The sequence below is a fragment of the Protobothrops mucrosquamatus genome, unplaced genomic scaffold (assembly GCF_001527695.2).
Source record: "Protobothrops mucrosquamatus isolate PMUCROS unplaced genomic scaffold, P.Mucros_1.0 scaffold1799, whole genome shotgun sequence".
Classification (NCBI taxonomy): domain Eukaryota; kingdom Metazoa; phylum Chordata; class Lepidosauria; order Squamata; family Viperidae; genus Protobothrops; species Protobothrops mucrosquamatus.
In genome coordinates this window covers 111203-139062 of record NW_015387937.1, presented here as the reverse complement: position 1 = coordinate 139062, position 27860 = coordinate 111203, and the positions used below count along the sequence as shown (strand labels likewise).

The 27860-nt window shown below is 38.3% G+C and overlaps 1 protein-coding gene across 1 annotated transcript in view; it reads right to left on the bottom strand.

Annotated features, from left to right (window-relative positions):
* Window positions 1-27860, bottom strand: part of CD81 (CD81 molecule) — a 61436-nt gene that overhangs the window by 7716 nt on the left and 25860 nt on the right. The window contains exons 2-4 of the mRNA XM_015823206.1: window positions 17029-17143; window positions 2769-2866; window positions 1267-1341 (exon numbers count right to left, since the gene is read on the bottom strand). Of these exons, the coding sequence (XP_015678692.1) occupies window positions 1267-1341; window positions 2769-2866; window positions 17029-17143 (288 nt within the window). The remainder of the gene's footprint in view (window positions 1-1266; window positions 1342-2768; window positions 2867-17028; window positions 17144-27860) is intronic.

Genomic DNA, 27860 nt, shown 5'->3' with positions numbered 1-27860 from the left:
AGTTTCCACCCGTTGCTTCTTGTCCTGCCTTCAGGCGCCTTGGAGAATAGCTTGACTCCCTCTTCTTTGTGGCAGCCCCTGAGATATTGGAACACTGCTATCATGTCCCCCCTCGTTCTTCTCTTCATTAAACTAGACATACCCAATTCCAGTAGTGGCACAGTGAGTGATTAAAGTGCAGTTTGCCCTTACGACCGACCACAGAGACACTGCAACATGCCCTCTGCCTATTTCCCCCTCCCCCCCCCTCCTGCCCTGCCGGGTCTCCACAGGCACTCGGGCCTGCTTTGCTAGCTTCTGAGATTCCACTTGCTCCTCCCTATCCCAATTCCCATCGCTTACTTATTTTTCAAAGATCTCCAGAGTTCCAGAAGCATCTGACCCTCATGGCAGAAAAGCTGAACTCTTTTATTCAAATACTGGCGAAGCTGTTTTCCTTAGATCTCACGTTCTTACAGCTTCACCAGCTTCTGAATAAAAAAAATTTTGGCTTTTCTGCCATGTGGGTCAGTGTCTTCTGGAGCTCTGGAGCGATTTGGAATGAGGTGGGGAGGAGCAAGTGGAATCCGGGCAACTAGCAAAGCAGGCCCAGTAGCTATGGAGATCCAGTGAGGCAGGATGGGGGGTAGCTACTATGGAGACCCTAAAGAATTGTATGAGGTATCTCAGTGGGTTGGGGGGTGGCCAAGGGTGGCCTGTTCCAGCACTAGGCCCCGCACGGTCTTTCCTACTCTGAGATACCTTATGTGCATTTAATGACCTGCACATTTGATTAGCGAATGGATTGGGTGAAACAGGGAGGGATCACGTTCATTTAACGTGATCCAATTAAATGAATCCTCGGGTTACAAATATAATTGGCAGGCTCTATTACATTTGTAACTTGGGGATTACTTGTACTCCATTAAATGCAAATTATGGCAATAAGCTTTCTGCTGCAGCAGTTTGACTAGCACAGAGGTATTGAGGATGATGATTTTTCATGGAACTGTTTATATTACTCATCAGAAGAAGAAAGCAAGTAAAGAAGCAGCAGCACAATTTTATCTTCTATAAATGTTTAGTCTGGTAGTCAATCAAACCAACCTACTACTGTAGGAGACTGGGAAGATGAAAATATAAAGTGGCTCTGAACACCTGGAAAACCTATGGCACAATAAACGTTAAACATCTAGCCCTCAAGAAATTGTAAGGCTCTCAGATGCATCATAAACATAAAAGCTATGCGTAAATTCATAAAATAAATCATCATAATAAAATGTTTACCTGATCCTTATTAACAAATCCCCAGATGCCAGCAGCCACTTCGCAAGCAAATAAGATGACGAGACATGTAAAAAACTGAAAAGACAAGACATATATCAGATTAAGGAAGTCAAGATGCATTTTCAGCAAAGAGAAGGTCTTTGGTTCAACCATCTATTTTGCAGTTCCTAGGTGGAGTACAAGGACATCAATATTTCCAATTGTGTTAAAAACAATTATTTTGATGAGAGGGTTAATTTTTTAAAATATATATTGTAGGCCAAAGAAAACAAGTTAAAAAGGGGAAAATTGGATTGAAGACATGGATTGTGAAAAGGAACAGAAGAGCATGTAGAATGAAGGTGGATATTAGATATGTTGTGATCTAGAAGCCCCTTTACTGTAATATGTCATTAAATATGAAGACAGTTATTTCCAGGCCCTGGTACATAGTGACACAATAGAAAGGGGAGTCAGAGGAACCATTTACAAAACAAAGTGAATGGAATGGAACAAGCTACTCTATACAGGGAAGTAACTTTCACTTTGTCAGTGAGGAATATGTTTCTGAGGACTGTATGCAACAAACAGCTCTATTTTAAATGATCAAAGGAGGAAAATTACTGTCACCATTTTCCTGAAATCTGTTATTTGCTAATTCTCTGGAGCTCAGCCATGTTGGCTTTCCTTTTTCAGATTGTTCTTTCCTTAGCAGATATTTGCACTTATTTTCACATATTTGCGCTGGCATATTTTAAAATAATCAGCTGAGATACAGGCAAAGACCTTTTTTCAATGCGAATGTCATCACAATGAATGAAAATAGCATATAAGCTATTCCAAATATCAGAATTATACTTCTTCTTTTTAAAAAAAAACAAAGGAGGACAGTCATAATTATTCCTTATCATTTCTGATCTCAGTCCTTCCCCAAATTATATCTAATATGCACGCTCTGGGCTTATACCTTGAATTAATTGACCTAACAACAGTTTTCCATTAACTGCAATTTCCGGTCGGGTTTCAAGAGCAGTGTCCTCTTAAAGTCAAGACAGTTGCTCATAACTGTAAGCAAGTTATGAGTAATGACTGCTGAATGTAACTAATTTAGAAAGAGACAACACTGGCACACTGTGAGATGGCACTCCTCACCACAACTGTCACAATTGTGAATCAAGTGGTAGCTAAGGATCAAAGAACACTCCAAACCTTTTTTTTTCATTGGAAGTATAACCTTTTTCAAAACAATCTGAATCTCAGACCCCAATTCAATCTCCTACTTACAATAGCATCTCTGTGTTTTCAGATTTAATTTCAGCTTATTGGATACAGGAAAATAATAAAGTAAATCATAATTACTGCTACACCCTAAGTCCTAAGACATTCTACTATGGAACAATAAGAGTGCCTCATGATCACTAACTCTTTCGATTGTTAACTATCATAATAGTGATCATTAAACTCAATGAAAATCTCACAAGAAAAACCTGAAAATGTAAACAAGAATACAAAAGATCTCTTACTGTTCCCAGAAGGCACTGTGATTCTTGGATAGCTCCATAACATCCTAGGAAACCCACAAACATCATCACTGCTCCAACAGCAATCAAAATATAGATTCCTGCAGGGGAAGACAAAAGAAATGCACATTCATTAACTTAGGATGAACATATTTTGTTATGTGATTAACAGGCATGGATATTCTATGAAAGTTGGATTACAGAACTAGGCAGTGGCAGGAGGGCAACAATCCACTTCATAAATATGAATCAGATTAGATGAAACAAAAGCTGAACGATTTTCTGTTTCTAAAAGTAGTGAATCAGAAGCTCACAAAGTACCTCACAAAGATGTGCACGAAGGGATTTCCCCAGCACTTCATATTCAGATCAAGAGCGCTTCTGCAGATGGAAGCCTTCTAATTATCACTTTCAATCCTGCAACTGGTGAAATCCCTTTTTAAAGGCATAAAAACTAATAGCAATAAAAGCTATACCTCAGTTAAGCATTCTGTTGGGAAGAAAAAACCAACTGCCCAGCTCCCATATATACTGGTATCAGCTCCATTCAGCACGGCTAGGTTAGGGATAAATAAAATTTTTGTTCCACACAGATAGTCCTCAACTTATGGTCACAATAGGGATCAGGATTTCCATTGCTAAGCAAGGTGGTTGTTAAGGGAATCGTGCCTGAAGTTATGACCTTTTTGCCATGGTTGGCAAGTGAATCACTACGGTTGTTAAGTGAATCATGTGGTTGTTAAGAAAATCTGACTTCCCCCATTGACTTTGCTTGTTGGAAGCTGGCTGGGAAACTGGTCATCACATGACTCCAGGACACTGCAATCATTGTAATTACATGCCGGTTGCCAAGCACCCACATTTTGATCACATGACTGTGGGGATGCTACGATAGTTGTTTGTGGGAGGACCAGTCATAATTCACTGTTTTCACTGCTATTGTAACTTTAAATGGTCACTAAACAAATGGCTGTTACGACAATGTTTCTTTTGGGGCTGTGTCAAAAGACTAACAACCAATAATGAAATCAAAATGCATGACTGTGGGAGGAGTGATGATGATGGTGGTGGTGTTGTTTATATTTTGACAGTACTGAACATACAGTACTGTTGGAATATGAAGGGGAAAAAATAATAACTTGAAAAATGCTGACAGCACTGCAGTCAGATTTGTCTTGTTTCCACAAAACACCAAGGAGAGATATAGAGAACTGGCTTTTTTTTTAAAACCGAGACACTACAAAATACTTCTCGAAACTGGTAAAAATATAGAAGGAGAATTGATATTCAGTGATGCAATACAGCTTTGTAGCAAAAACACAGCCTAAATCTTATGCAGATGTCCTTCCATTGGAAAGTTATTATAATAACATTTCTCAAGCAGATAATAACTACAAAGGAGAACCGAATGCTTGATATGGACAAAGGACAGAGATAATGAGATACCGGTATTCTTGCTCAAAATCTAACCAGACTTTTAGCCACTAAAAACAACATTTTAAATTTAAGTTCGGATCCCACAGACACCATGTGGGAGAGTTAGGTGGATCATGGCGCCTCCTGGCCCACAAAAGCCTTTGTTGACTCCATAGTGATGCACATAAAGTGAAAGACTGGGAATTGCTGCCATGAATACAATTCAGTAGACTGGCTGGAGGCCAGAAGAGCAGCAAGAAATCAGTTGCAAAGGCTTCATTTTAGTGCACTGGGCTGGGAGAGATGAAGGGATTCAAAAGAAGAGGGGCGTCTTTCAAGTTCTTTGAAATGAAGGGAGAGACTTCTCTTTCAGCCAACCTCTGGTAACACAGACAGATCCTTCCTGTTACCTGAGGTTGGCTGCATCAAGCTATGGTGAAACCAAAAAGGACATTGACTATAAGTAGTCCTCCACTTATGATCACAATTGAGCCCAAAATGTCTGTTGCTAAGTGAGACTGTTGTTAAGTGAATTTTGCCCTATTTTATCACCTTCTTGCCACAGTTGTTAAGTGAATCACTGCAGTTGTTAAGTTAGTAGCATGGTTGTTAAGTGAATCTGGTTTCCTCATTGACTTTGCTTGTCAGAAGGTCACAAACAGTGATCACATGACCCAAGGACACAACCACTGTAAATACAAGTCAGCTGTCAATCGTCTGAATTTTGGTTATGTGACCATGGAGATGCTGTAACGGTTGTTAAGTGTGAAAAGTGATCATAAGTCACTTTTTTCAGTGCTGTTAGAACTTTAAATGGTCACTATGTGAACTGTTGTAAGTCGAGGACCGCCTGTATTTTACATTTTGGGCTCATTCGGATCCACTTGTTTGAAAGCTAACAATACTTTCAAGGAACAGAACTGGATAAAGATACAACGGTGTAGCCCTATTCTCTTTGGTTTATGACATATGACTTGCCTGCTCATTTATTTGGTTCTATTAGTGGCCTTTTAAAAAGAGCAAGTTTGCTGTAGTGATTAATAATCTCTTAGGTTGGAAACTGGGAGACCGTGAGTTCTAATCCCACCTTAGGCACAAAGGCAGCTGGGTGACCTTAGGCCAATCACTCCCTCTCAGCCCTAGGAAGAAGGAAATGGCAAATCACTTATGAAATCTTGCCAAAGAAACTGCAGGGAGTTGTCAGGCAGTCATCACTTAAATGAAGTCCTTTGCTTTCTCTAAAGGGGGCACAATGGCTCAGTGGTTAAAGACAGCCCGGATTCTAACTCCAAGCTCCACGCAATGGGGTGAGCTCCCGTTACTTGCCCCAGCTCTTGCCCATCTAGCAGTTTGAAATAATGCAAATATAAGTAGACTAATAGGTACCACTTCGGTGGGAAGGTAACGGCCTTCCGGAGTATACCCATGACCACAGAAATTGTCTTCGGACAACACTGGCTCCCTTGGCCAAGAAACGGAGAGGAGCACTGTGCCTTGGAGTTGGACAAAACTGACAGGGAAACCTTTACCTTTTGCTTTCTCTAAGCAAACCTGAAAAATGTTTGTTGAACCCATCTCAATCTCTCATCCCCANCTCATCCCCAACAGTGAATTAATTATAAGCACACTTCTAGGTGTTTTATGCAACATCCAACATATTTATTTTTATTCTTGTGAAACTGAAATGGTAGAAATACAAAATATTGTACTCGTGTAAACGTAACTTTTTCTTTGTGTGGTTTTTTTTTTACACTGGAATTCCAAAAGTGTAAGACAACTGCGTATTACCAATAATAAAATCACAAATACCATGAAAGGAATACAGCATCACATGGGTTGAACTTTCCTTTTGCAATCCAACTTAAAACTTATCCAGCATTCCACAGGTTAAAATATTAATTTATTGCTGGCTACTCACAAGTAAGTACTAGAAGGGTGGTGTGACAGCTCAGCAGTTAAGATGCTGGGCTTGTCGGCTGGAAAGCTGACAGCCCAGGTTCAAGACCCCAGCGTCATGTGACAGGCTGAGTTCACATCCTTGCTCTAGCTCCTGCCAACCTAGCCGTTCAAAAGTACGCAAATCCAAGTAGATAAATAGGTATCACTTCAATGGGAAGGGAACAGTGCTTTGTGATATTATGCTGGCCACATGACAGTAGAAATGTCTTTGGACAGCGCTGGCTCAATGGCCCTTGAAACAGAGATGAGCACCACCCCCTATAGTTGGCAATGACAAGTAGTAGTAAAATCCACAGGGACTCCTTTACCTTTACTCACAAGTAAAGAAAAACCAATGAATTGTAGAGGCTGCAACATTTCACTTATTTTAAAAAATCTCATGCATTAAATTTTATTTAATCTTCATCTAACTCCTTTTCTTATGTTGGGTGGGTGTGACAGGATTTACATTCCCAGAAATCTGAGGAGCTCCAGGATGAATTAAAGTTTTCACACCGGAAGGCATCAGCACACCAATTCTGCCAAATTTTCAGCATAGCTTGCAAATAGCAAAAAGGGAGAGAAGTGGATAGGATACAACATAATGGGAAGAGAGAAAGAAGAGATTTGATCACTTAATGGCAGTCAGGAAGTAATAAAATAATTGAGAAGCTATTGGGAGTAGAGCCAGAATTTTTCTAAAATACAGACAAATAGCCTTTATTGAGTTTGTCCCTAACAGCAGAGCCAAGCAGACAACCGGAGACTAATAAAATGAGACTATTTTATGCAATTTAATTTAAAACACAAACAATAGCAAAACACCCAAGCATGCAGTGACCTTCTACAGACATGTCAAACACAAGGCCCGGGGGCCAGATATGGCCCGCAAAGTGGTTTCATGTGGCCCGCGAAGCCACCTTGGAAACAGTGAGGGAACAGCCCCTGCTGCCTTGGTCCTGGCCCAGGCCGGCCGGGAGCCAATGTGCAATTTTGTGGTGGCCATCTATGCTGAAATGCATTCAGTCTTAGCTCCACAAGGCCATCTGGAAACAGCAAGGGACTGGCCCCTGCCGCGTCAGCCCCGCCCCCTGGGTGCATGCTGGGGAGGTGTCACCCTTTGTGAGGAATGAAGAAATGGACCATGCCTTGGCGCTTGCCCCGGTCCCACCCTCTTCTGCCAGAGACCCTCAGATCTGTCCCACTCCTGCCCAGGCTCCCACAGGCACCCTTGATGCGAACGATGTAGAGCTGGCCATGCCCATCCAGTAGACCACACCCACTCCATCCACGCCCACCCAGTAGGCCGCACCCACCCTGGCCACACCCACCCGGCCCCCCGAGGGCAACCACAATGCTGATGCGGCCCTCAATGAAATTGAGTTTGACATCCCTGTTCTACACTATTTGAGCAAATCAAAAGAGAGTGCCATAGATTTTTAATAGTACTGTATTTTCTTAGCTTTCAAATATATGTTCAAGCTTGTCTTGGCATTCAATCAAATCCATCCATTCATCTATCTAGCTATCATCAAGCAAATTTATATATCCACCCAACTCTCACACAGCTGACTCAGGATAGCTTACAAAATTTAAAAAATCCATCATATAATGAAAACCCATAATGACCCCTCCTGTGACAGCAACTACAGAGTCATCTCTATAAAAGAAACCAGACAGTCTTTTCTGAGACACCAATTCCCTGAATCTGTATTGCATAATAATTTAAGACAGTCTATTTCTGAGTGAGTGTGAAGCATCTGATAAAAATGGCTGCTGATAAAAACAGGATCGCCAACATGATCGCCAACGTCCGATAACGGATATGGCACAAGAAGAAGTGAAGCATCTGAATTAGCTTAAACATGCTTCCCAAAACCTGGTGCTCTTCAGATATATTGGACTAAAACTCCACATAGTTTTGAATCAAATGATCTAGAAAGAGGGTTATTTGGAAATCATTAAGCTGGGGAATGCTGAAACAATTGAGAACTACAGCCAAAACAATAAAATGGGGGGAAAAACAAAGCAGAACCTGTTAAGTAGGCAACAGATGCCTCGTTAGAAATCTGTGAAAGTCACAGCCTTTCTCAAACTGTCTTTTCATCTCCCTAGTCTTGTGAAAGAAAGAAAAAAAGAAAGAAAGAAAGAAAGAAAAAAGAAAGAAAAAAGAAAGAAAGAAAGAAAAAAGAAAGAAAGAAAGAAAGAAAGAAAGAAAGAAAGAAAGAAAGAAAGAAAGAAAGAGAAAGCTATCATATGGGGAAGTTTGGGAGAATATTTTTCTTATTCTCATGCAACATTCTTAGGCTTTTGTTTCAGAAAGAGAGGGAAATGTAAGGTTGCAAGAGAGCAAGTGTAATTTGCACCTGATTTCTTGTTAAAATTGTGGAACCTATGTGGCAAATTTGGCATACAGTTCTGACCTCCAACCATCACTAAATGGTTTATTGGTATTTAGAAACTGCATAAGGTAGCTGCCATTAAGTGTTTGTAAGATGTATGTATGTATGTATGTATGTATGTATGTATGTATGTATGTATGTATGTATGTATGTATGTATGTATGTATGTATTTAGAAATTTATTTGCCACCCATCCCATTTCAAAGCAACTCTGGGCAGCTTACAACATAAAAAAATAAATAAATCTTTAAATATAAATGTGTAGATGTAAGCCTTGTGTTCAAGTACTAAAAAAATCTTAAAAGTGTGAAAGGAATTTTTTCTGGTAACTAAAGAATACATCTTTCAAGACATTAGTGCATGTGGCAATGGGGACTGCCAGGATTGCCATCCCTAAGCATTGCAGTCATATGATGCCACATTTTATGACCACACACTATATGACCGCTTTGCTTAGCTGTGGAAATTCTGGCCCCATTTACCATTGTTAACCCAGAACTATCTGTAGCTAGAATTAAAAGGGGCATGTCTCTTTTAGTTGCTGATTTTGCTCACATTGCTCTTATGTCATATCTTATCCTGTGAATTAGAGGCTGGCAAAAAAGCGGTGGAAAGCCCCTAAGCTCCTAATGCTTTCTCTTTCCCAAGAATATATTTCTTAGTCATCAATGAACACATGATGCAGCTGCTGCAACACTAACCAATCCACCTATCCGGTTACCCTTACGGTTTTTGGAGGGTGTCATTAAACTGAAAACAGACATCTAAAGACGTTCACACTGTGATCAAGGGTATAATCCAGAACAACTAACTTATTAGTAATTTAGCAGAATGAGTGCCAGCATTTGTTTATTTATTTAAAATATTGGTGTGCCTATTTTAAAACACAACTCTGGGAGGCTCACAGCAACAATAAAAATCCTGAACTACAAAAACCATGAAACAGTGAAATTCAACCAAATACCCAGCACCTCAACCTCTGAATGCCCCAACAACCAACCCCAAACTTCCTCATTCTAACCCTTAATAGTATGCGAAAATGACTTCAGGAAAAAGGAGGAAGACCACAGTTTAGGCAATGGTCTGATAAGAGGCAGTTCAGCCTGCAGATGGGGGGGGGAACCCCCACAGGAAGCATTTCACAAGAGACCCTCCCTTGTTTTTCAGAAAAACTAAAAAAGAGAGGAAGGGAGAAATACAAGAATCTGTTTAACAGGAGCTATTCTTTTGTTCCTGGCTGTACTTTCTTGTCTGCATTACCTTGAAGAGCAAGCAACTCCTATGTTTGGGTATAAAGCTAGGTCTTGACGGCCTTCTGAAAGGCTAAAAGGGGGGAGGGCTGCCAGATTAATGGTGGTAGGAGGGTGTTCCACAACGTAGGAGCAGCCATGGAAAAGTATTGCAATTCTCAAGCAATTCCCAATCAAAACTAGGAAATGCCTAGAGAAATGCCAGAATTCTCTTGTGGTATTGCTGTTTTCTGTGGCTTAAGCTAAGCGCTTACAAAATGTTGAGCAAGGGGAGCAGAGAAAAGGCCCCTTGAGCAAAAGCAGCCAAGCGTAAACTCCCCACCCCTGGCTAGAATTTCCAAACTAAATTGTGCTTCTGAAGGTTGCCTAAATAAATATGCAGATCAGCTTAGAAAAACAAAAAAATGCTTGCCACTTTGAATGCCAGGAATGGAAGCCCCATCCTTGGCTCTCCTTCTTAATTTGGAAAGAGTATGAAAAGAGATGGAGCAACATCAGCAGCTAACACTGTAACTATAGAATCTAGCCTCTGAATGGTAAATGATTATTCAGTTCACGTCAGTTCAAAGTATTTTGTTATGGGTCGCACACATTTTAAACACATGTTATACCTGCAGGACAAACATAACTGTACCTCTCCACCCCCACATACAGGATATCCAAAAATATTTTATGTACTAAGTAAACGGCTTCACTTCCTTAAATTGAGTCATACTAACAGAGTTCGGAGAATGTACCAAGTTTACAGAGAGAGAGATAATTAAGGCAAAGGGTACCTCTGCATGGCAGAAGTTGTCACTCATGGATTGGCTCCACATCTCTCTGCTCCCCAGCTAACTACACTGTGCCAGGGACTGTACCATTAGCTAATTTTGTTTTTTAACATTGAAGCTCTGGGGTCAAGATATTATCCCAGAGATGGCAAACCTTTTAGAGACTGAGTGCCCCAAAACTGGCCCCGCCCGTTCCACCCCCTGCCTCGCCCCCTCTGCCCCCCCATCCCCTGCCCATAGGACCATTCACTGCCCGCCGCAGATTGCCCAGGCAGCCCAGCAGCGCTATGGCGGCCACACCCTCTGCCTGCTCCCTGCAGTATCAACTGCATGATGGGGTGTGAGGGCAGAGTCTTGTCTACACTGCCTGGCTGCCATGTCCTTGGCTGAGCTGCTCTGGGTGGGCCACGCTCAAGGGCAACTCTCCTTCAGGGAGGCTGCTGGAGAGGAGGGGGTCGTGGGGGGAGGCAAGGCTGGGGCAACAACACGTGTGCCCACAGGGAGGGCTCCGAGTGCCGCCTCTGGCACCCGTGCCATAGGTTCGCCACCACTGTATTATCCCATTGTCAGGAACTTTTGCCTCATCCTGCCTTTAGGCTCTCCTACTCCTTCTTGGTCAGTGAGTCCGAAACTTTATTTATTTTATTAATGTATTTGTATCTCGTCTTTATTATTTTTATAAAGAACTCAAGGTAGTGAACATATCCAACACATCTTCCTCCTTCTATTTTCCCCACTGCAACAATCCTGTGAGGTGGATTGGGCTGAGAAAGAGAGACTGGCCCAAGATCATCTAGATGGCTTTCATGGGAAAGGTAGGACTAGAACTCACAATCTCCCGCTTTCTGGCCTGATGCCTTAACTGCTAGACCAAGCGTAGGCAACCTTAGCTCTTTTATGACTTTTGGACTTCAACTCCCAGAATTCCTGAGCACGGCTGGCTCAAGAATTCTGGGAGTTGAAGTCCACGAGTCATAAAAGAGCCAAGGTTGCCTACCCCTGTACTAGACCAAATTGCTTTTCTTTTTGCCATCACATTTGCCTTTAATGTAATCTTCAATGTACACACCTCGTCTAAAAATTCAAATTCACCAAAATGAACAATAGTGAACAATGAAAACAATACAATGCAACTTTGGGAAAGGTGGATTTATTGTTAATAATGTGCCATGAAAAAGTTCTTTACACCCTCTGGACTCTGTCTGCAGGTCCACAAGGGAGGTACACTGAGATACTATACACCTCAGTTTGGAAAATCTTGTTCTAGAGCAGGGGTGTCAAACTGCTGGCCTGTTGCATCATGCGGAGGCTGTGCCCACCCCAGCTCCGGCAATACGAAAAAAGTTATGATACGTCAAGTGACACGGCGAATTTGACACCCGTGTTCTAGAGGGTAAGCCACAGACTTTTCAGTCTAGCATCTGACAGCTGTTTCTAAATTGTTCAGAACAAAAGCACCTTGAAAGTTTTGCAGCTGTTTCTTCTTTGCAAATGCTCAGACTTTTCCAAGATACAAACCATCACATTATAAGTCACCTTATCAGGCAGATGGGCAGCTTAAAAATTTAATAAAATAAATAATAGAAGACCTAAGGGTAGTTATTCTATAAACTATGAGTTCTTTCATAGAGTTTCTTTGTACCTTTCGTGCACAAGACTCTTGCTTGCCAACAAAAAAATATTACAGAGAGAGAACAATTCTCATATCACACACTTATTATCGGTGAGTAGAAGATGGAAGTTTTCATTCTCCTGCTTTGCTACTCAGCTCTGCTCTCCAGTCCACCTTCTGGAGAGGACTGTTCCTCTGCTTTCTTGAAACTCTTGATCATCTTCACCAGTGGCAATTATTAGTAGAGATGCACTAAGCACAAGTCTAGAGTTGGAACAGAGTTATTCAGATGTGGCTGTAACTAGAGGCCATTCCTATCCATTTGGAGTGGAGCAAGAACTTCCATGGGGTTGGAAACATCTCTGGAATTTGTGGCCATTTGCTGTCTATGCTGTAGATCTGCTTGGCTTCATATTAATAAATTCCCAGGACAGCAAACGCAAAGCGAGCAAAGACATAATATCAAAATACAATCTTGTTTAAGGACCTCTATTTTTCTTTGCTTTTATTTAATTTTGCAATGGGTTGAATTCTGCTGCTTTCCTCATAAGCTTAACTCCCACACACATCCCTCTCTTTTTATTGGTTCTGAGGTTATATCTAATAGGAAAATGTTTATGGGACACATTTCTATTAAATCCTTCACAAGCCAAGGGTGAAACAATATTTTTTTAAAAAGGCAAAAATAACAAAAGTAAAAAAGCAGTATAAAACAAAAGAAAGGGGAAACCGGATGTGAGGATATACAGATCTCAAATGAAAAGTTAAATATTGGCAGTGCATCTGAAGTAGAGGTTAAATTATAGTCTAAACTTCCAGTTCTATGTCAGACACCAAGTAATAATAAAGATCAATTCATAACTAACTTTATTCACACACACACATATACACACACACATTTTCAAAGCAAATATACAACCTGGGTAAGATGAAAAGTTAGACCAAAAAGTCAGAACTATGAGAACACCATAATATATCTATCTGCAAGTCAACATGATATGGTACAAGGGAGAAAAGCTGGAGAGAGAGTCAAGACTTAGGTTTAATACCTCACAAGGCAGGAGGGAAATAGACACCAAGACGACTTCACAGAATTCGTATTCTGTTACAAGAACCAAATGCCACATACATTTGATCAAAAATGAGAAAATTTTCTGGACAGGGTACCTACCCCCTGGGGTGTTCACTTGTTTTCAAAATAAATGGAAAACAAATATATTTACTTTATTTATAGCAAGGCAAATTCAATTACAGTAATTTGTTTAAAGTTATTAAATAGAAAACTTATTTTGCATTTGATACATTACTCTAGGGCTGTGCCAGTCCTTTGAAGCAGTCCAGATAAGAAGTGCCAACCATGAATACTAACACTATTTATTGTAAGGTTGCAGTAGCAGTTTTGCAAGTCTGAAAGTAGCACTCCCCTCCCTTGCTTTTACTTTCCCCAAAACTAAGAAGGGTTTTTTCTGAGACACTCCTTCCACCCACCCACCCCTCTTTAGACTCAAATTTTGTTTATCAGATCATTATATAGGCTGCAGTTTTTCTCCTGTCTCACAAGGTCATTAATTAAGCAAAAAAGATGACAAGGCTAGCAGGAAAAAAATGAAACATTAAGATGGAATGGTCTGTACTGTACTATGCAGAGTACACAAAACTAAAGGACAGGAAAGACAGCCTGCAAAGAAATCGAAACTCAACATTTCTTAGAATTATGGTTTATGAGGTATTTCAGCATTTTTTTCCCCGACTGAATAGAAATTTCACAACAGGACAGAATATTTTAAAATACTTGCAGGATGGTTGAAACAGACCATTTCAGGCACAAAACAGCTCACTTTGAAGGTGAAATGGTTCCATTCAAAACATTTCAGACACTAAATTAGCTTGAATTCACTTGTCTACTATTCTGGTTTTATTGTTTATACATCAAGGTTATAATTATTACCTATTCTTAACTTTTTTAATATTGTGATTTTTTTAAATACATTGTAGCCTTGGAATAACTCGGTTTTGGAAAGTAATATACCAATGTATAAATAAGCATAATATTGGAATTTTCTTCCTAAACTATGCAAAGAACTTTATCCTGGTCTAGATATCTCATAGTTTCAGGTTGCAGATTGTGTTTGATCTTTGGATCCTAGCACTGTTACAAGGGAGATGCTGCTGCTTCTTTCTTTTTTTTTTTAAATGCTCCTCCATTTCCTATCACTGAATGTTTGTCTCTGCCTCACTTCCAGGAGCTCTTATTTTCTTTTCACTGACAGTAACCAGGCTCTACAGCCTGGAGGCCCATCCAGAGATAGAGCAGAGAGCAACCCCTCCCTTTCCTATCATGGAAAGAAACATACAGCTGCTTCACTTATCTTCCCAAGGGGGAATGAAAGCTGCTGGAGAACAAGGGAGACATCTCTTCATATTTCTTCTAGCAGGCAAGGAACTCCAGTTCAGAGAAGGGAGATGAAATGATCCAGGCCAAACCCGGACAAGCGTTTACAAACACCCAAGAGGCCTATTCTTCTAAGCTCCTTTGTGGCTACCTGTCACTTCCTACTCCTCAGGCAGTGCACCCCCAAGTGCTGGCTGCCATCTATAAACATTTGGTAAATGTGACTGCAACAGGTAATTCTTTTTCAATGATTGGCTCCTTGCCATGTTCTCCTCCCAAAACCTTGGGAGACATTTCTACAATATTCTACCATCAAGCTTTTTTTAAAACTGGCCAGGACATGGCACAGCTGTTCTGGAGTAGAAAGACCCAAGTCCATTCAGTTACTTTGGCACCCGAGCCTCTCACACAGGCATTCAAAGTACAATAAAACAATACATCACTTGCTTTGATGGAATAATCAACTGGCTCTAAGGAAACTGCCTCATTCTTTCTGGCTTTGAGCACCTTTCTCTAACCTGGGTACAAATTCTAAGAGTTATTTAACTAAAAGACTCTGTTAGAACATTTGGATGAATTCAGCAGATTGAATACAATCCTGGAAATCTCAACTTTTATTTTAAGAATTTTTTTGGGGGGGAATGGAGGATCTTATGTTAGTTGGCAGTGTCTACAAAATAAGGAAAGGAAGTCTCTAGAGATGTGCGATAAAGACTGTGGTATGAGGAAAAGAACTTTAGCATAATTATCACGTACATTTTAAGGCTACTGTTTGTGCCATTTCATTTATATATTGGACGCATATTTCCTCATTGCTCATCTCCCAAAGAAATCAAACACCACATGTTATATATTGGAAACTTTTCCCTTACAAATTATATATAGAAACATGTTAAGATTTGGCATAAGGCGCGCCAGTATGAAACAAAATTTATGTATTTTTCTAAAATGAGTTCCAAGCATTAGGATGTTTCTTGAATAAGGCAGCTTTACTTTCCAATGTGACTGAAAAGCATTAGAACATCTGAGAGATATGATGTAAAGAATAGGGGGCAGAAGTGACTAATGCAGCAACATGTGCTCAAGGGGTAGCCTTTTTTTTTTCCCTGCAGGAAGCAGGAAAGTTATAACGGGAAGAAGAATTTGGAGCGAGCCAGGTGTAGCAAAAATCTCAGTTGTATATCATCAAAGATCTGGGGAAATGAGTTTAGAGCAAGTGTAGAAAAGGCATTGTTATTAAAAGGAAATTGCAAATATCTTGAGGAATCTAAGCAGAGCCCTTTAAAAATATTGGTTAAATAGCCAAATATAGATTGCTTCAAAAGAAAAAGAATGGATACGTTTTCCAGATGCCTAGCTTTACTATTTATTAAGGTGCCTTCAAGTCACTGTTGACTCCTGGCAACTGCCTGGATTAGTCCCTGCAATCTTCTTGGCAAGTGGTTTTCAGAAGTGGTTGGCCCTTGTCTTTTTCCTATGGCTGGGAGACAGTGACTGACCCAAGATCACCCAGCAGGCTTTGTGCCTGAGGCAGGAGTAGAACTCATGGCCTTCCAGTTTCTAGCCTGGTGCCTTAACCACTATACCAAACTGGCTCTCTCTAATTTTACTGCTACTGTGAAATTTTTATTTTTTCAGAATTCAGGAAAGGGGTTACACAGATGGTCCTTGACTTGTGGTCACAACTGAGCCCCAATTTTTACTGCTAAGCAAGAAGTGGTTCATTTTGTCTCAGTTGCAATTTAGCCTCAAAATATACACATTTCCCTGGGATGTTCAGTTATGCCAGTTTCTGGGATAAAGCCTTATGTTTGAGGAGAAAACAAAACCTTCTGGCAACAAAACATTCCATCTTGCACATAACTAGGAGGAACGCCTATCAGATTTGCAATAATGATTCTGCATCAGTCATGGATTTAAATGGTTGAGCTCTGAGAATTATCCAGTTATGAATTGTTGGTTTGCTCTTATGTTTTATTTTCCTGTGGCTGATTTCGGGGTGGGGTGGGTGGTAGGGGATCAAAAAGAGACATCCAGTCTTTTACTTTTCTTATGTTAGTATGGAATGTATTAACCCACAATGGAAATAATTGGAGATTCAGAGGACTCCAATCCTGTTACTCTTTGACAAAGCACTGGAGTTCTACCTGTTTTCCTAGTCATTTGGGCCAGGTGGTACTGCTGATGGTGAGTGGGTCAATTGTTTATCTTTGAGCATGGATATGTGTGTATGTATATGTGTTGTATCAGATGATGGTTTATGTTTTAATCTAGTAAGCAGCCCAGAATCATTTGTGTGAAATGGGCAGCTATAAAAATATCATAAACAAATAAACAGGTGTTAAGCAAGGAAGTGGGATTTTTTGGGGGGTCAGTTGCAGAGACTCCACAGACGCAAAGGGAAAAAAAATAACAATTTGGGGTTTGATTCCCTCCCACTATGTTAGAAATCCTGGTTACGTAGCTTTTTTTTATCTTACCAATGTAGAATGTATTAGGAGCGGACTGGTCTTCTAGTGATGACTGCAAGATGACTGAGGTTTGTGAATCATGACGAATCCATAATCCCACACCAAGAATGATCCCTCCTGCCAGCTGAAAAGAAATTGGGGGGAGCGGAGAAGAGGAAGAAAGAGGTTGAGTACATCAGAGATGCCATCAAATAAATGGTAGAAGTTTCATCATATAAACACTTCATTAAAATATGACAAATACTATATATAGAAATCTACATTCTGAAAAAATAACCAATCATCATATGCATAAAAACAAACTTACAAAATTAAGATTAAACAAAAATCCTGACAATTGATTTTTTTGTTTGTTTATCTGTAAGGTTTTTGGTTATCACTTTGGTCTTTTCTCTATTTATTTTCAGTCCTGTCACTTCTCCAAATTCTTCTATCTTTTTCAGAAGCTTGGGGTTTGTCACAAGTGGCTCTTCTAATATAAAAACCAAGTCATCTGAGAATGCTTGTAGTTTATATTTTTCATCTTCTATCTTCATTCCTTTAATTTCTGAGTCTTGCCTAATATTTCTATTTAATACTTCTAGTGTTAATATAAATAATAATGGCGATAATAGACATCCTTGTCTTATGCCTTTTTTAATGTTAAAATTTTCTGTAAAATCTCCATTTACGATTATTTTAGCTATCTGTCTATGATACATTGTTTTAATTGTATATATAAAGTTTTCTCCAAAATCTGTTTCATTTAGTTGTTGAATCATGAATTGCCAGTTTACGTTATCAAAAGCCTTCTGTGCATCTAGGAATATTAGCGTCATCGGCTTCCCTGGGTGCATTTCATAGTATTCCAAGGTGTCTAACATCATTCTTAAATTGTTTTTTATTTGTCTCTTAGGTAAAAATCCATTTTGGTCTGTGTGTATAAATTCAATCAGAAATCTTTTTAATCTTTCTGTTATTATTGAAGCAAAAACTTTATAATCCACATTTAATAGAGACATTGGTCTATATTATTTTATCTGTGTCAAGTCTGAGTCTTCTTTGGGTATTAAGGTAATATATTTGCAAATCATTTTATACTTCCTTATTCTTCCTGGCTTTATTATTTTTATAACTAACTCAAGTCAGTGAGCATAATACTCCTTCCTCCTCTTATTTTCCCCACAACAACAACCCTGTGAGGTGAATTCAGATGAGAGAGAGTGACTGCACAAAGTCACCCAGCCACTTTTATGCTTATGGCAGGACTACAGATCGTCCTTGACCTGACTGTTCAAAGTTACACCGACACTGAAAAAAGTGACTCATGACAGTATTTCACGACTATTGCAGCATCCTCATGATCGCCTGATCAGAACTTGAACACTTGACAACTGACTCATATTTATAACAGTTACAGTGTCACAGGGTCATGTGATCACCTTCTGCAATCTTCTGGCTAGCAAAGTCAAGGGGGAAGCCAAATTCACTTAACAACCGTGTTACTAACTTAACAACTGTGGTGATTCACTTAACTATGGAAAGAAAGGTCGTAAAATGGAGCAAAATTCACTTAGCTGTCTTGCTTAGCAACAGAAAATTTGGGTTCAATTGTGGAGGTAAGTCGAGAACTATCTATGCTGCAGAACTCACAATCTCCTGGTTTCTAGCCTGGGGCCTTAACCACTAGACCAAACTGGCTCTAATATAATTATGAAGGAATCTTTTGGCAACTTAAATAGAAGCCTGTGTTAGTGACGTCTTGCTTTTGTATTAGTGAACGTTAATCCAATTGCCAAGAGACATTAAAGTACCCTTCACCAATTTTAATTTACTTACGGATGAAAGAGAACAACTGCACCCATATGACTTCAGAAAGGCTAAGCAAGCTTGGACCTGATCACTCCTTGAATAGGAGACTATCAAGCAATTCTAAGAAGTTGAAAAGTTGTCCTGAAAGAGGGCAATGGCAAACCATTTCCATATTCTTCATGGATGATTTTTATGCAGGCATAGGAATCAAACTTAACTTAAATGTGACATTATGCTTGCTATAAGCAATTAATACAGAGATGCAAATAATTAAAGTTGACACAGACATTGGATAGGTTTTCCAGGCCATTTGGCATAATTTTTAAAAGCCTTTATTTGGCAGGATTTGCCATGCCATTCAGATGTCTGTGAAGCCAATTCCATCAGCAATAAGCCACCGAACAGAATAACATTTGCAGTGCAAATAAGGTTTATTTCCCCAGCTCTCATTTCTAATTAGCATTTGCCCTGTCTTCTAATTAAGTATTATATATGAATATTGGACAGATAGGATTACATTCCACATTTATTTTCCTTTCCTGTTCCTTTATACATATACATGTTTATATTATTTTAATGCATTGATTTTATTGTGTACTTTTCTTTCAGAAGATTTTGCACAGGAAACTGTAAAATAAACAAGTAATCCTTTTTAATCAATTATCTATGAATTACAAGCCACCTGATTTCACCTTAGAGTCCCAACAATTTTTGAACTGAGGTCAATGCCTATGTCTACAAGTTACACAAAGCTCTATTAATAGTATTTAACAATCAAATTAGTTTAATTATTTAGCTAATATTTAACTATTAGTACTATAGGATTCTAGAATTGAAGAGACATTCTTAATTTCTATTTTGCATTCAGTGCCTAATTCCAAATTCCAGGTCTTGAACAGGAACTGATGTTCCTTGTCTCTGGAACTCTAGTCCCAAAATTTAGACATGGGCAAAGAAACTGACTAAGTAGGTGTTAATGCAGAGATTGAAATTCCACCAGGCACAATGCAGATTTTCAAGCTCATTTTTTTTCAGTATGAAGGTCAAAACATTATTTTTGAAGAAAGTAGAGAACAGAGAAGGAATTGATTTCTGTGCCCAACAATTGTTTGTATAGAATGCTATTTTACATAGCTTTTTAACTATCAAATATATAGATACTGTAGTTATATAGGTGTGTGTATATATAATCTGTGTATATACTATGTATATGTGTGTGTGTGTACACAAACATACACACAAATAGATATATGTAGATAAAATGCAAAATGCCTAGGGGTCAGTCTATTCCAGTGATAGCGAATCTTTTAGAGACCGAGTGCCCAAAAACTGCCCCTGCCCCGCCTCCCCACAGGGCCTCATCGCCTCCACAGCCCGCCGCAGATCGCCCAGGTGGCCCAGCAGCACCATGGTGACCATGCCCTCTGCCCGTGCCCCGCAGCATCAACTGTGCGCAACGGAGCACGAGGGCAGAGTCTTGTCCCCGCTGCCAGGTCCTTGGCTACACTGCTCCGCGTGACCTCGGGGGTGACCTCCAGTGTGGGCTGCTGCTGAGGAGGGGGCCACAGGGGGAGGCGAAGCGGGGGTGACGGCGCATGTGCCCACAGAGAGGGCTCTGAGTGCCGCCTCTGGCATGCGTGCCATAGGTTCGCCACCACTGGTCTATTCAGTGGAAACATTTTTATGGCAGGTTAAATCCTCTGGATTATTGTTGATTAAATTGCCCATTCTGCTTGACAGTGGTGATGTTAATAAGATGTTCAGCTATATCAGTGGATTTTTATTTTAATATCCATTTGTTTTGGGATTAAGACCTCTTCTCTTTTGGCCCACTTGGGGAGCAAATGTATGTATTTGAAATTTTGACAAGTACACTAAAATAAGATTTTCATCTTCTGCTTTGAAAGCTGCTAGATATATTTATTAACAAGTGTGTACATTTTAAGCAAAATTACATGAGAAACATGCTGTGGTACAACTTAAAATATAACAATAACAGGAAAGCTATTTTATTTGAATACCTGAACTAAATAAAGGATTAATTAAAGGCTGATTTTGAATGGCTGATTTGAATTAGGAAATTATGTTTTCAATTTGACTTACTTGCAATGGTTAAGAGTGTTTGAATAGAAACCAACAATTAAATTTTATAAGATATTAAAACATGAAAGTCAGCATTTGTTATATATTTAAATGTGAAATGAAAAATTGGAAATGAATGAACCCAGTGTGATGTTGAATTATATTTCTAAACATGGCATTATCATCTCATAAAGAGCTTTGGCTCTATCAAGCTTGGAATATGGAAAAGAGGATTATTTTAGGTAATTGGAAATAAGGTTGTCCTCCAAATGTTAAGGAATGGATCCATGGCATTAATTTGTTAACCTGTTTTGGAAAAGTCTCTGTGTTTTAAAAGAGAGAAAATGATACATGTTGTATGGTCTTGATGTAATGATAAGTTTCACAACTGAATTAATTTATACGGTTATTTATAGTTATTATATGGCTATTTTCCCTGTTAATTACAGGTAATTTTGTTAAGTTTATTTTAACCACTATATTTAGTTTCTGGCTTTTTTTCCACAATATAATCGCTATTTACCCTTTTCTGAGTTGGTGAAGTAGATTTTTTTTTTTTGGGGTGTATCAGCATTTTAAATAGTTTTAAAAAAACTTATCTAGAAATACCAGTCAGTTTACTAACAACATAAGCAGAAACAGATACATGGTAAAAAGTGCTTCAAAAAAAGACAAAAAAGTCCCATCTGGGTATTTTTGACCTATGAAAGGTCTTTTATACATCAGGATTGTCAAGTAATGAATATGTATGTGTGAATTTATCTTGCTAGCTTGGCAGTTACAATAATTAGCCCCAGTTACAGGATCTGAATAAGAGCACAGAAAGAATTGAAATGCAGAGAATCATAGACAAACTGGGTCATTAGGCAAGAATGCAAATTAAAATGCTAATGATTTCAGTGACAGATTTAAATAGGAAAGTATGAAAGGTGATTAAGCAGCAATGGCACTTTATTACTTTTTATTACTAACATTTCTGTGATACTCAAGACAGGCATACATACAAAAAACCAGAAGATTAAAAACTACCCAATAATAAATATATGCATACTGTAACAGCAAGGACTAACAAGGATAGAAAATCTAAGATTTCCCCAATTTCTTTTTCCTCCAGAACTTTTACTTCTTTACAGAAAACTCACTAGGCATGAAGATTCTTTCCTCAGAGCGACTGTATGACTTTTCATAATCTGCAGAATTAGTGCTGTATAATAAGAAATGAATTGGTATTTTTTAAAGGCTGTTTTGTAATAATTCCAATTCTCCCTAGTAAATTGCCGGCATAAAGAACATGAAAATTAAGGCACATAAAAGCACTGGAACAGAAAAATAAAAACAATATTGTAAATATGCAAAAAATAAAAATAAAAATCCAAGCATCAAGCAGAAATGTTAACCACTCCATTAGCAAGTGTTTTGCAGAGAAGTGTGGCTCCTGGACACAAAATGCTTACTTATACTGAGCTAGGTAATCTACAACATATTTTTATACACACACACACACACACAACCATTATTTCCACCCATTTGTTTGACTTGGTGTTTTAGGAAGTTTGGCCAAAGACAAAATATACCAAAATGAACTTCTAAGCTCCCCCCCCCCAAAAAAAACCCATATATTTATCACATTAATATACTACACAATAGCTGAAGTCCTATATGCAGCATACTGAACAAATATTAAGGGTTACAAATGTACACAATTTAAAGACACTCACACATTAGTAAAACTGGAAGGCCTATAACGTTAAAATTTTAATGTAAAGTCACAGTATAAGATGAAAAATAAAGCTAAAACCTACGGATTCAAAAAGAGAATTAATCAAATCAGCCAGCTTCATTTGCAGGCCGCACATGTTTGGCTGGCAAGTATATCAAACAATCAGCCAAAATGTTAAAGTCTACTTGGATTTTATTTAGATCCTTCTTGGAATTAAAGAAACTATTTAGTATTGCCACAGTAATTCCTGGTTTGTACTGTAACACCAGATAAAGAAAGAAATTGCATGGCTATTCATAAACAGGAATAAGAAAATGAAAGACTCTCACAAATTCCAAAATTGTTTTTCCATTCAAAACCAAAAATTTGACAAATGGAAAATCTTCCCAAGCAAACTGTTTAAATGCCCTTCAGAAGATTACAAGCCCTTCTTTGCAATTATAATATATGGCTAAAGCAATGGGCTAAACTGAGCATATCATTGAAAGATACCTGAATTAATTACTAAGTTCCAAAACCTGAGCTAAACAGATTTTACAGATGTCAAAGTTTTTTTTTAAGATACTTTCCCTGTTCCATCTCTGGTTCTCTTTCAGAAGAAAAAGTAACTGGATTTATTATTTATATTATGAATATTTTTTATTTGTTTTCAATTTTAGGAAAGCCACATCTATTAAAAATATTAAATTATTAATATCAGAATCCAAACGTCCATCCTATGCATTGTGTCTTACCGTGCTTTTTAAAATATGTTAGTTTTTTAATGTCAAAGTTAATGAGTGTAACGTTATTTGGCTTTTTCATCCAGAATTGAATATAACACTAAAAAAGGCTGCAGATTATATCAAAGTATTCATTGTATCATAAAGGTTTTGGACTTAAGCTGATTATGTAGTATTATGATCTCCACTGTTTCATTACTTAATGTTTTTGTGCATACTGAAAAAGGAAAAGGGAAGATAGAGCAATTTTGGCAATTAAAATACCAAAAAATAAAGGGGAAAAAACCTATCCAGTTTCTGACTTCCTTCTTTTTATGCTTATGCTAATTTAATTGTTTATAAACATTTGGAACCTCTTAAAAACCAGAGGGTAAATGTTTGTATTTACCATGCTGCATGTTGCATGCCTTTTTAAAGTTTAGTTAGCTTCTATTGTGAATATATATTTTGTTAAATTTGCCACTGTTGCATATTCTCCAAGTTTAAGTTCCCAAATGCTTCCTTTCACTGCAAGAAGCCTGTGATAACTAAGATATTTCAGTATGAACTGTGAAAGTAAAATGGCTTTTTACAACAACAGGAAATCCTAGCTCCAGCTCTTTCTCACACACACAAAAAATCCCATCAGAGGCAGCTCCAGATTGTATGAGATCTTCACCAAGGAAATAATTTCAGAGCCCGTTCTTGCTTGACCTTGCAGCCTCCCAAAAGTGTGAGAAAGCATTTTTATTCTCCCATGATTTTCAGAGGATCCAGAGACTGCAGGAGAGCACATCCCATTCTTGCATGGCCTCTGGAGCCTCTGAAAATCCTGTGAAAAGGTGTGTGTTTTCTTGTGCTATTTTGGGAGCTGCAGAGGCCGCATAAGAATGGGGTGTGTGCTCTTGTTGACCTCTGGAAATCCTGTGGGAGGGCATGCTCTCACATCACCTCTGCAGTCTCCAAAAAGTGCAGGAAAGATGTCATATTCTCATGTGATTTTCGGAGGCTCCAGAGGCCATGAAACTTCCAGGCCACGCAAGAGCACACTATATTCTCATGTGGTCTTTGCAGCTTTAGAAAATTAAGCATGGATAGGACAGGCTGGTGTCACCATCACTGCATTAATTTGTAATTTGTAACTGATGGGATGGCTCCACGCTTGACCAGATCCCTACAGAAGTCCAGCATTATCCAAACTGAGTTCTCAAAACCTAGGACATTCAAAACCTTCGTATCAATTAAGATGCTTATTGTTGAAGGCCAACTCCTCCAGATGTGCTCACCAATGGCAGAAACACTGACTCTTTTAGCAAGAAAGCAATAAATATGGAGGGGAGATACTGTAGAAGGCTTGCACACAGCTATCAGCTTCTGCCAAAGGAACAGAAAAACATAGAATCTATGTCTGGCTCTTTTAAGATTAACGAAAGTTTGAAAATTTGAGAAATATGCCATGAGATAACCAAGCAGCAGTATTCTCTACTTTGAGCCAAGAACAGCCTTTAATTCACATGCTAACAGAATAATTAAATATTCTGGTTTTAATAAGTGTTAATAGGATTCTGGCAGGGATGTGTGTGTGTGTGTGTGTGTGTGTGTGTGTGTGTATGTATGAGCACACATGTGCATTAGTATGATTGTTAAAAACATGTTCATTAACCTGTTTACAGATTTACTATGAAGCAATAAAAATACATATATAACAATTTGCATGCGTTAAGCTGTCATGCAAAAACAAAAATGTATGTCTTCCTTGTGCATTTTTGTCATTTATCAGCAATACACAATTTTACAGAAATTCTCTTTAAGAATGTAATTCAATGTAATTTCAATCCTTTCTTCCACATACTCTCCCATTGATCCCAACTTTATACGTCCAACTTTCTTGCCCATTTTATCATACAATCTTTATTCCTGTTTCAATTTTCAATAAACATTTATGCATCACAACTCCACAACAAAATTAGCATTACCCTTTTCAAATTCATAATTCTTCTTTCCAAATCTTTCCACTAAATATGATATGGAAACCAATGCCATGTAAACTGGCAATAATAATTTTGGTTTTAGTTATGGGTTAATATAGAAACTATTCACTTAGCCTTTTTCAAACTTGCTAATATAAATTCTTCACCTGAAGTCCTATAAATGAAACACTTCACATCTTTTTTTCTTATATGTGTTTCTTGTAAACAGATTATATCATGTTTCAATTTTTTTTTCCAAATAATAAAGTCTTTTCTGTTTGGAGGAGTATTTGCTCCATATATATTCTGCATTAAAAATTTGTAATGCATGAACATTACCACAACATTACATGCTGTTATCAATCTTCAAAATTACTTTCTCCCCCCACAAAGGTAACAAAACATACAAGTACCTATAGGGAAGAGTGCAATTTAATTGGTATATCCCTTTTCAATGATTGCCAAGATGGTTTTAGAAGTGAATTTTTGTGCGCTAAATCAAAAGCTTGGTTTTGAAAAAAATAATGTTTTGTTGGATATAAATGTCAAAAGGATTCAGTCTCCAGCAAAATGCACTGCATCTATGCTCTAAGATGTGTTTTTAATCTTTAAGCGCTACAGCATGCCAAATTTCTATTGGGAAAGCTAATCAGATTCTTACATCAGATTCCCAGATGAAGCCAGCTCTCCATTAGGCCTCTAAGTGAGGTGTTAGGGATACTGGATCAATTTGTTTTTTCCACTTCCATCTTCTTAATCCAAAAATGGTCTTCATGTTATTTGTAATAGAGTATATAAACAGTAAATTCAAACAGCTGCTGGGAATATAATTCATATCAATCTGTTTGTTATAATTAAGACTGAAATTCTACTCCTGCCTATGATTAGGAAGGGCCTTCTTGATCTATTACTTTTTAAACAAAACTTTTATTAAGTGTACCGTATCACTGTTAAGTCATGCTGAGAGAAGGAAGTATATGAGGTTGTAAAGACAACATGTATTTCCTCCAGCTGTCCTTTGATTTGGAATCAGACTGGTAAATTGTTTTCTTTACTATAAAGGCCTTTCTATCCTTTTGAAATTCACTTAGATTAACATTGAATCACAAAAAGGAAATCCTTTAATTTTGTCTAGACTGAAAAAGCACAAAAAAGCTTCAACAGGAAACAATTGTTCACACTATATATTTGTTAGATTTATTACATCAAACCTTTCCTTCAAAAATAGGCCCGCATACTGTTCACAGGATTTAGATACACCCACAAACATATATGCCCAATAGTATTCTACATATGTTTGGGGTGGGGGGTAGGTGCCTACAAGTCAGTCTTGATTCATGGGGTTGCCCAAATCCCAGCAGTTTTGTAAGCATCATTTTCAGAATTGATTTGTCATTTGCCATAGTGATGACAATGACTGGCTCAAGTCCCAAAGTCCTCCCCTAAGGCAGGACTACAGCTCACAATCTCATCATTCTAATTTGGTACCTTAACCATTGTATCAAACTGTCTCTCTATTTACAGTAAGAGACAATTTATTTCTGACATTTGAGCTTGCAAAGATGCAACCAAATTATCAGATCCCTTTAGAATCCCAGGACACATTCATTCTATCACGGCAGGTTTAATAGACTTCAATAGATGTAGGCAATCCTGCTAATGTCTCTATCAAGTTCTAGCTGCAATTATATTCCTTCAATCTACTCTTCTCAGTTGCTCTTGGAAAATCTACACGCTTGTAGAGGGCAGAGGGAGTAACCTTGAAGGACAGGAGGAAGAGCCACTACCAAGACAAAGATCACATAAAACAGTGTTTCTCAACCTTGACAATTTTAAGGCATGTGGAATTCTGGGAGTTGAAGTCCACATGCCTTAAAATTGTCAAGGTTGAGAAATACTGACATAAAAGGAGGCTAAGCCCAGGCCAAGAAAGTAATTCAAGTAAAAGTCTCAGACAGGCCTCTCCCTAGTATTGAACTGACTCTGCATTTCCAATGTGCATCAATTTTTGTTAAGGTTTCTTTCTTCTTTTTTTTGCAGTTACCTTTGTTTTCTCTACTTGTTCTATTTTATTTCCTACTCCTTTGAATAATTTCTAATCTCTCTCCATCTTTTATTTTTTTATTAGTTTCTCCTGCCATGGAATACAACTTACTATTGTCTGTTTATTAAAAGTTATTTATTAAAATTGAAGGTCATTACAGTAATAAATTGAATTCCATGACAGTTACAGGCCAGCTGTGTATATAATCTTCAGTACTGGCCTGCTTCTCCATTTCCAATATGCATCCTCCTTTTTTGTTTTTGGTTAAGTTTTTTTTTTTTTGAAGTTACATTTGTTTCTTCTACTCTGTTTTATTGCATTTCCTCCACATTAGAATAGTTTCTAATCTTTCTCATCTTTTCTTTGTTTAGGATAAAATAAAAAACGGCCGACCCCCACTTGAATCCTCCTCTACCCTCTTTTAGGAGAAATTTGTCAGCCAGGCAAGTCAGGAATTTCCTGGAGAAGACGTGCTTGGTAGAATTTGTCAGGATGTCAGGATAATTAATCTGCCATCTTTGCAAATCTTTCAA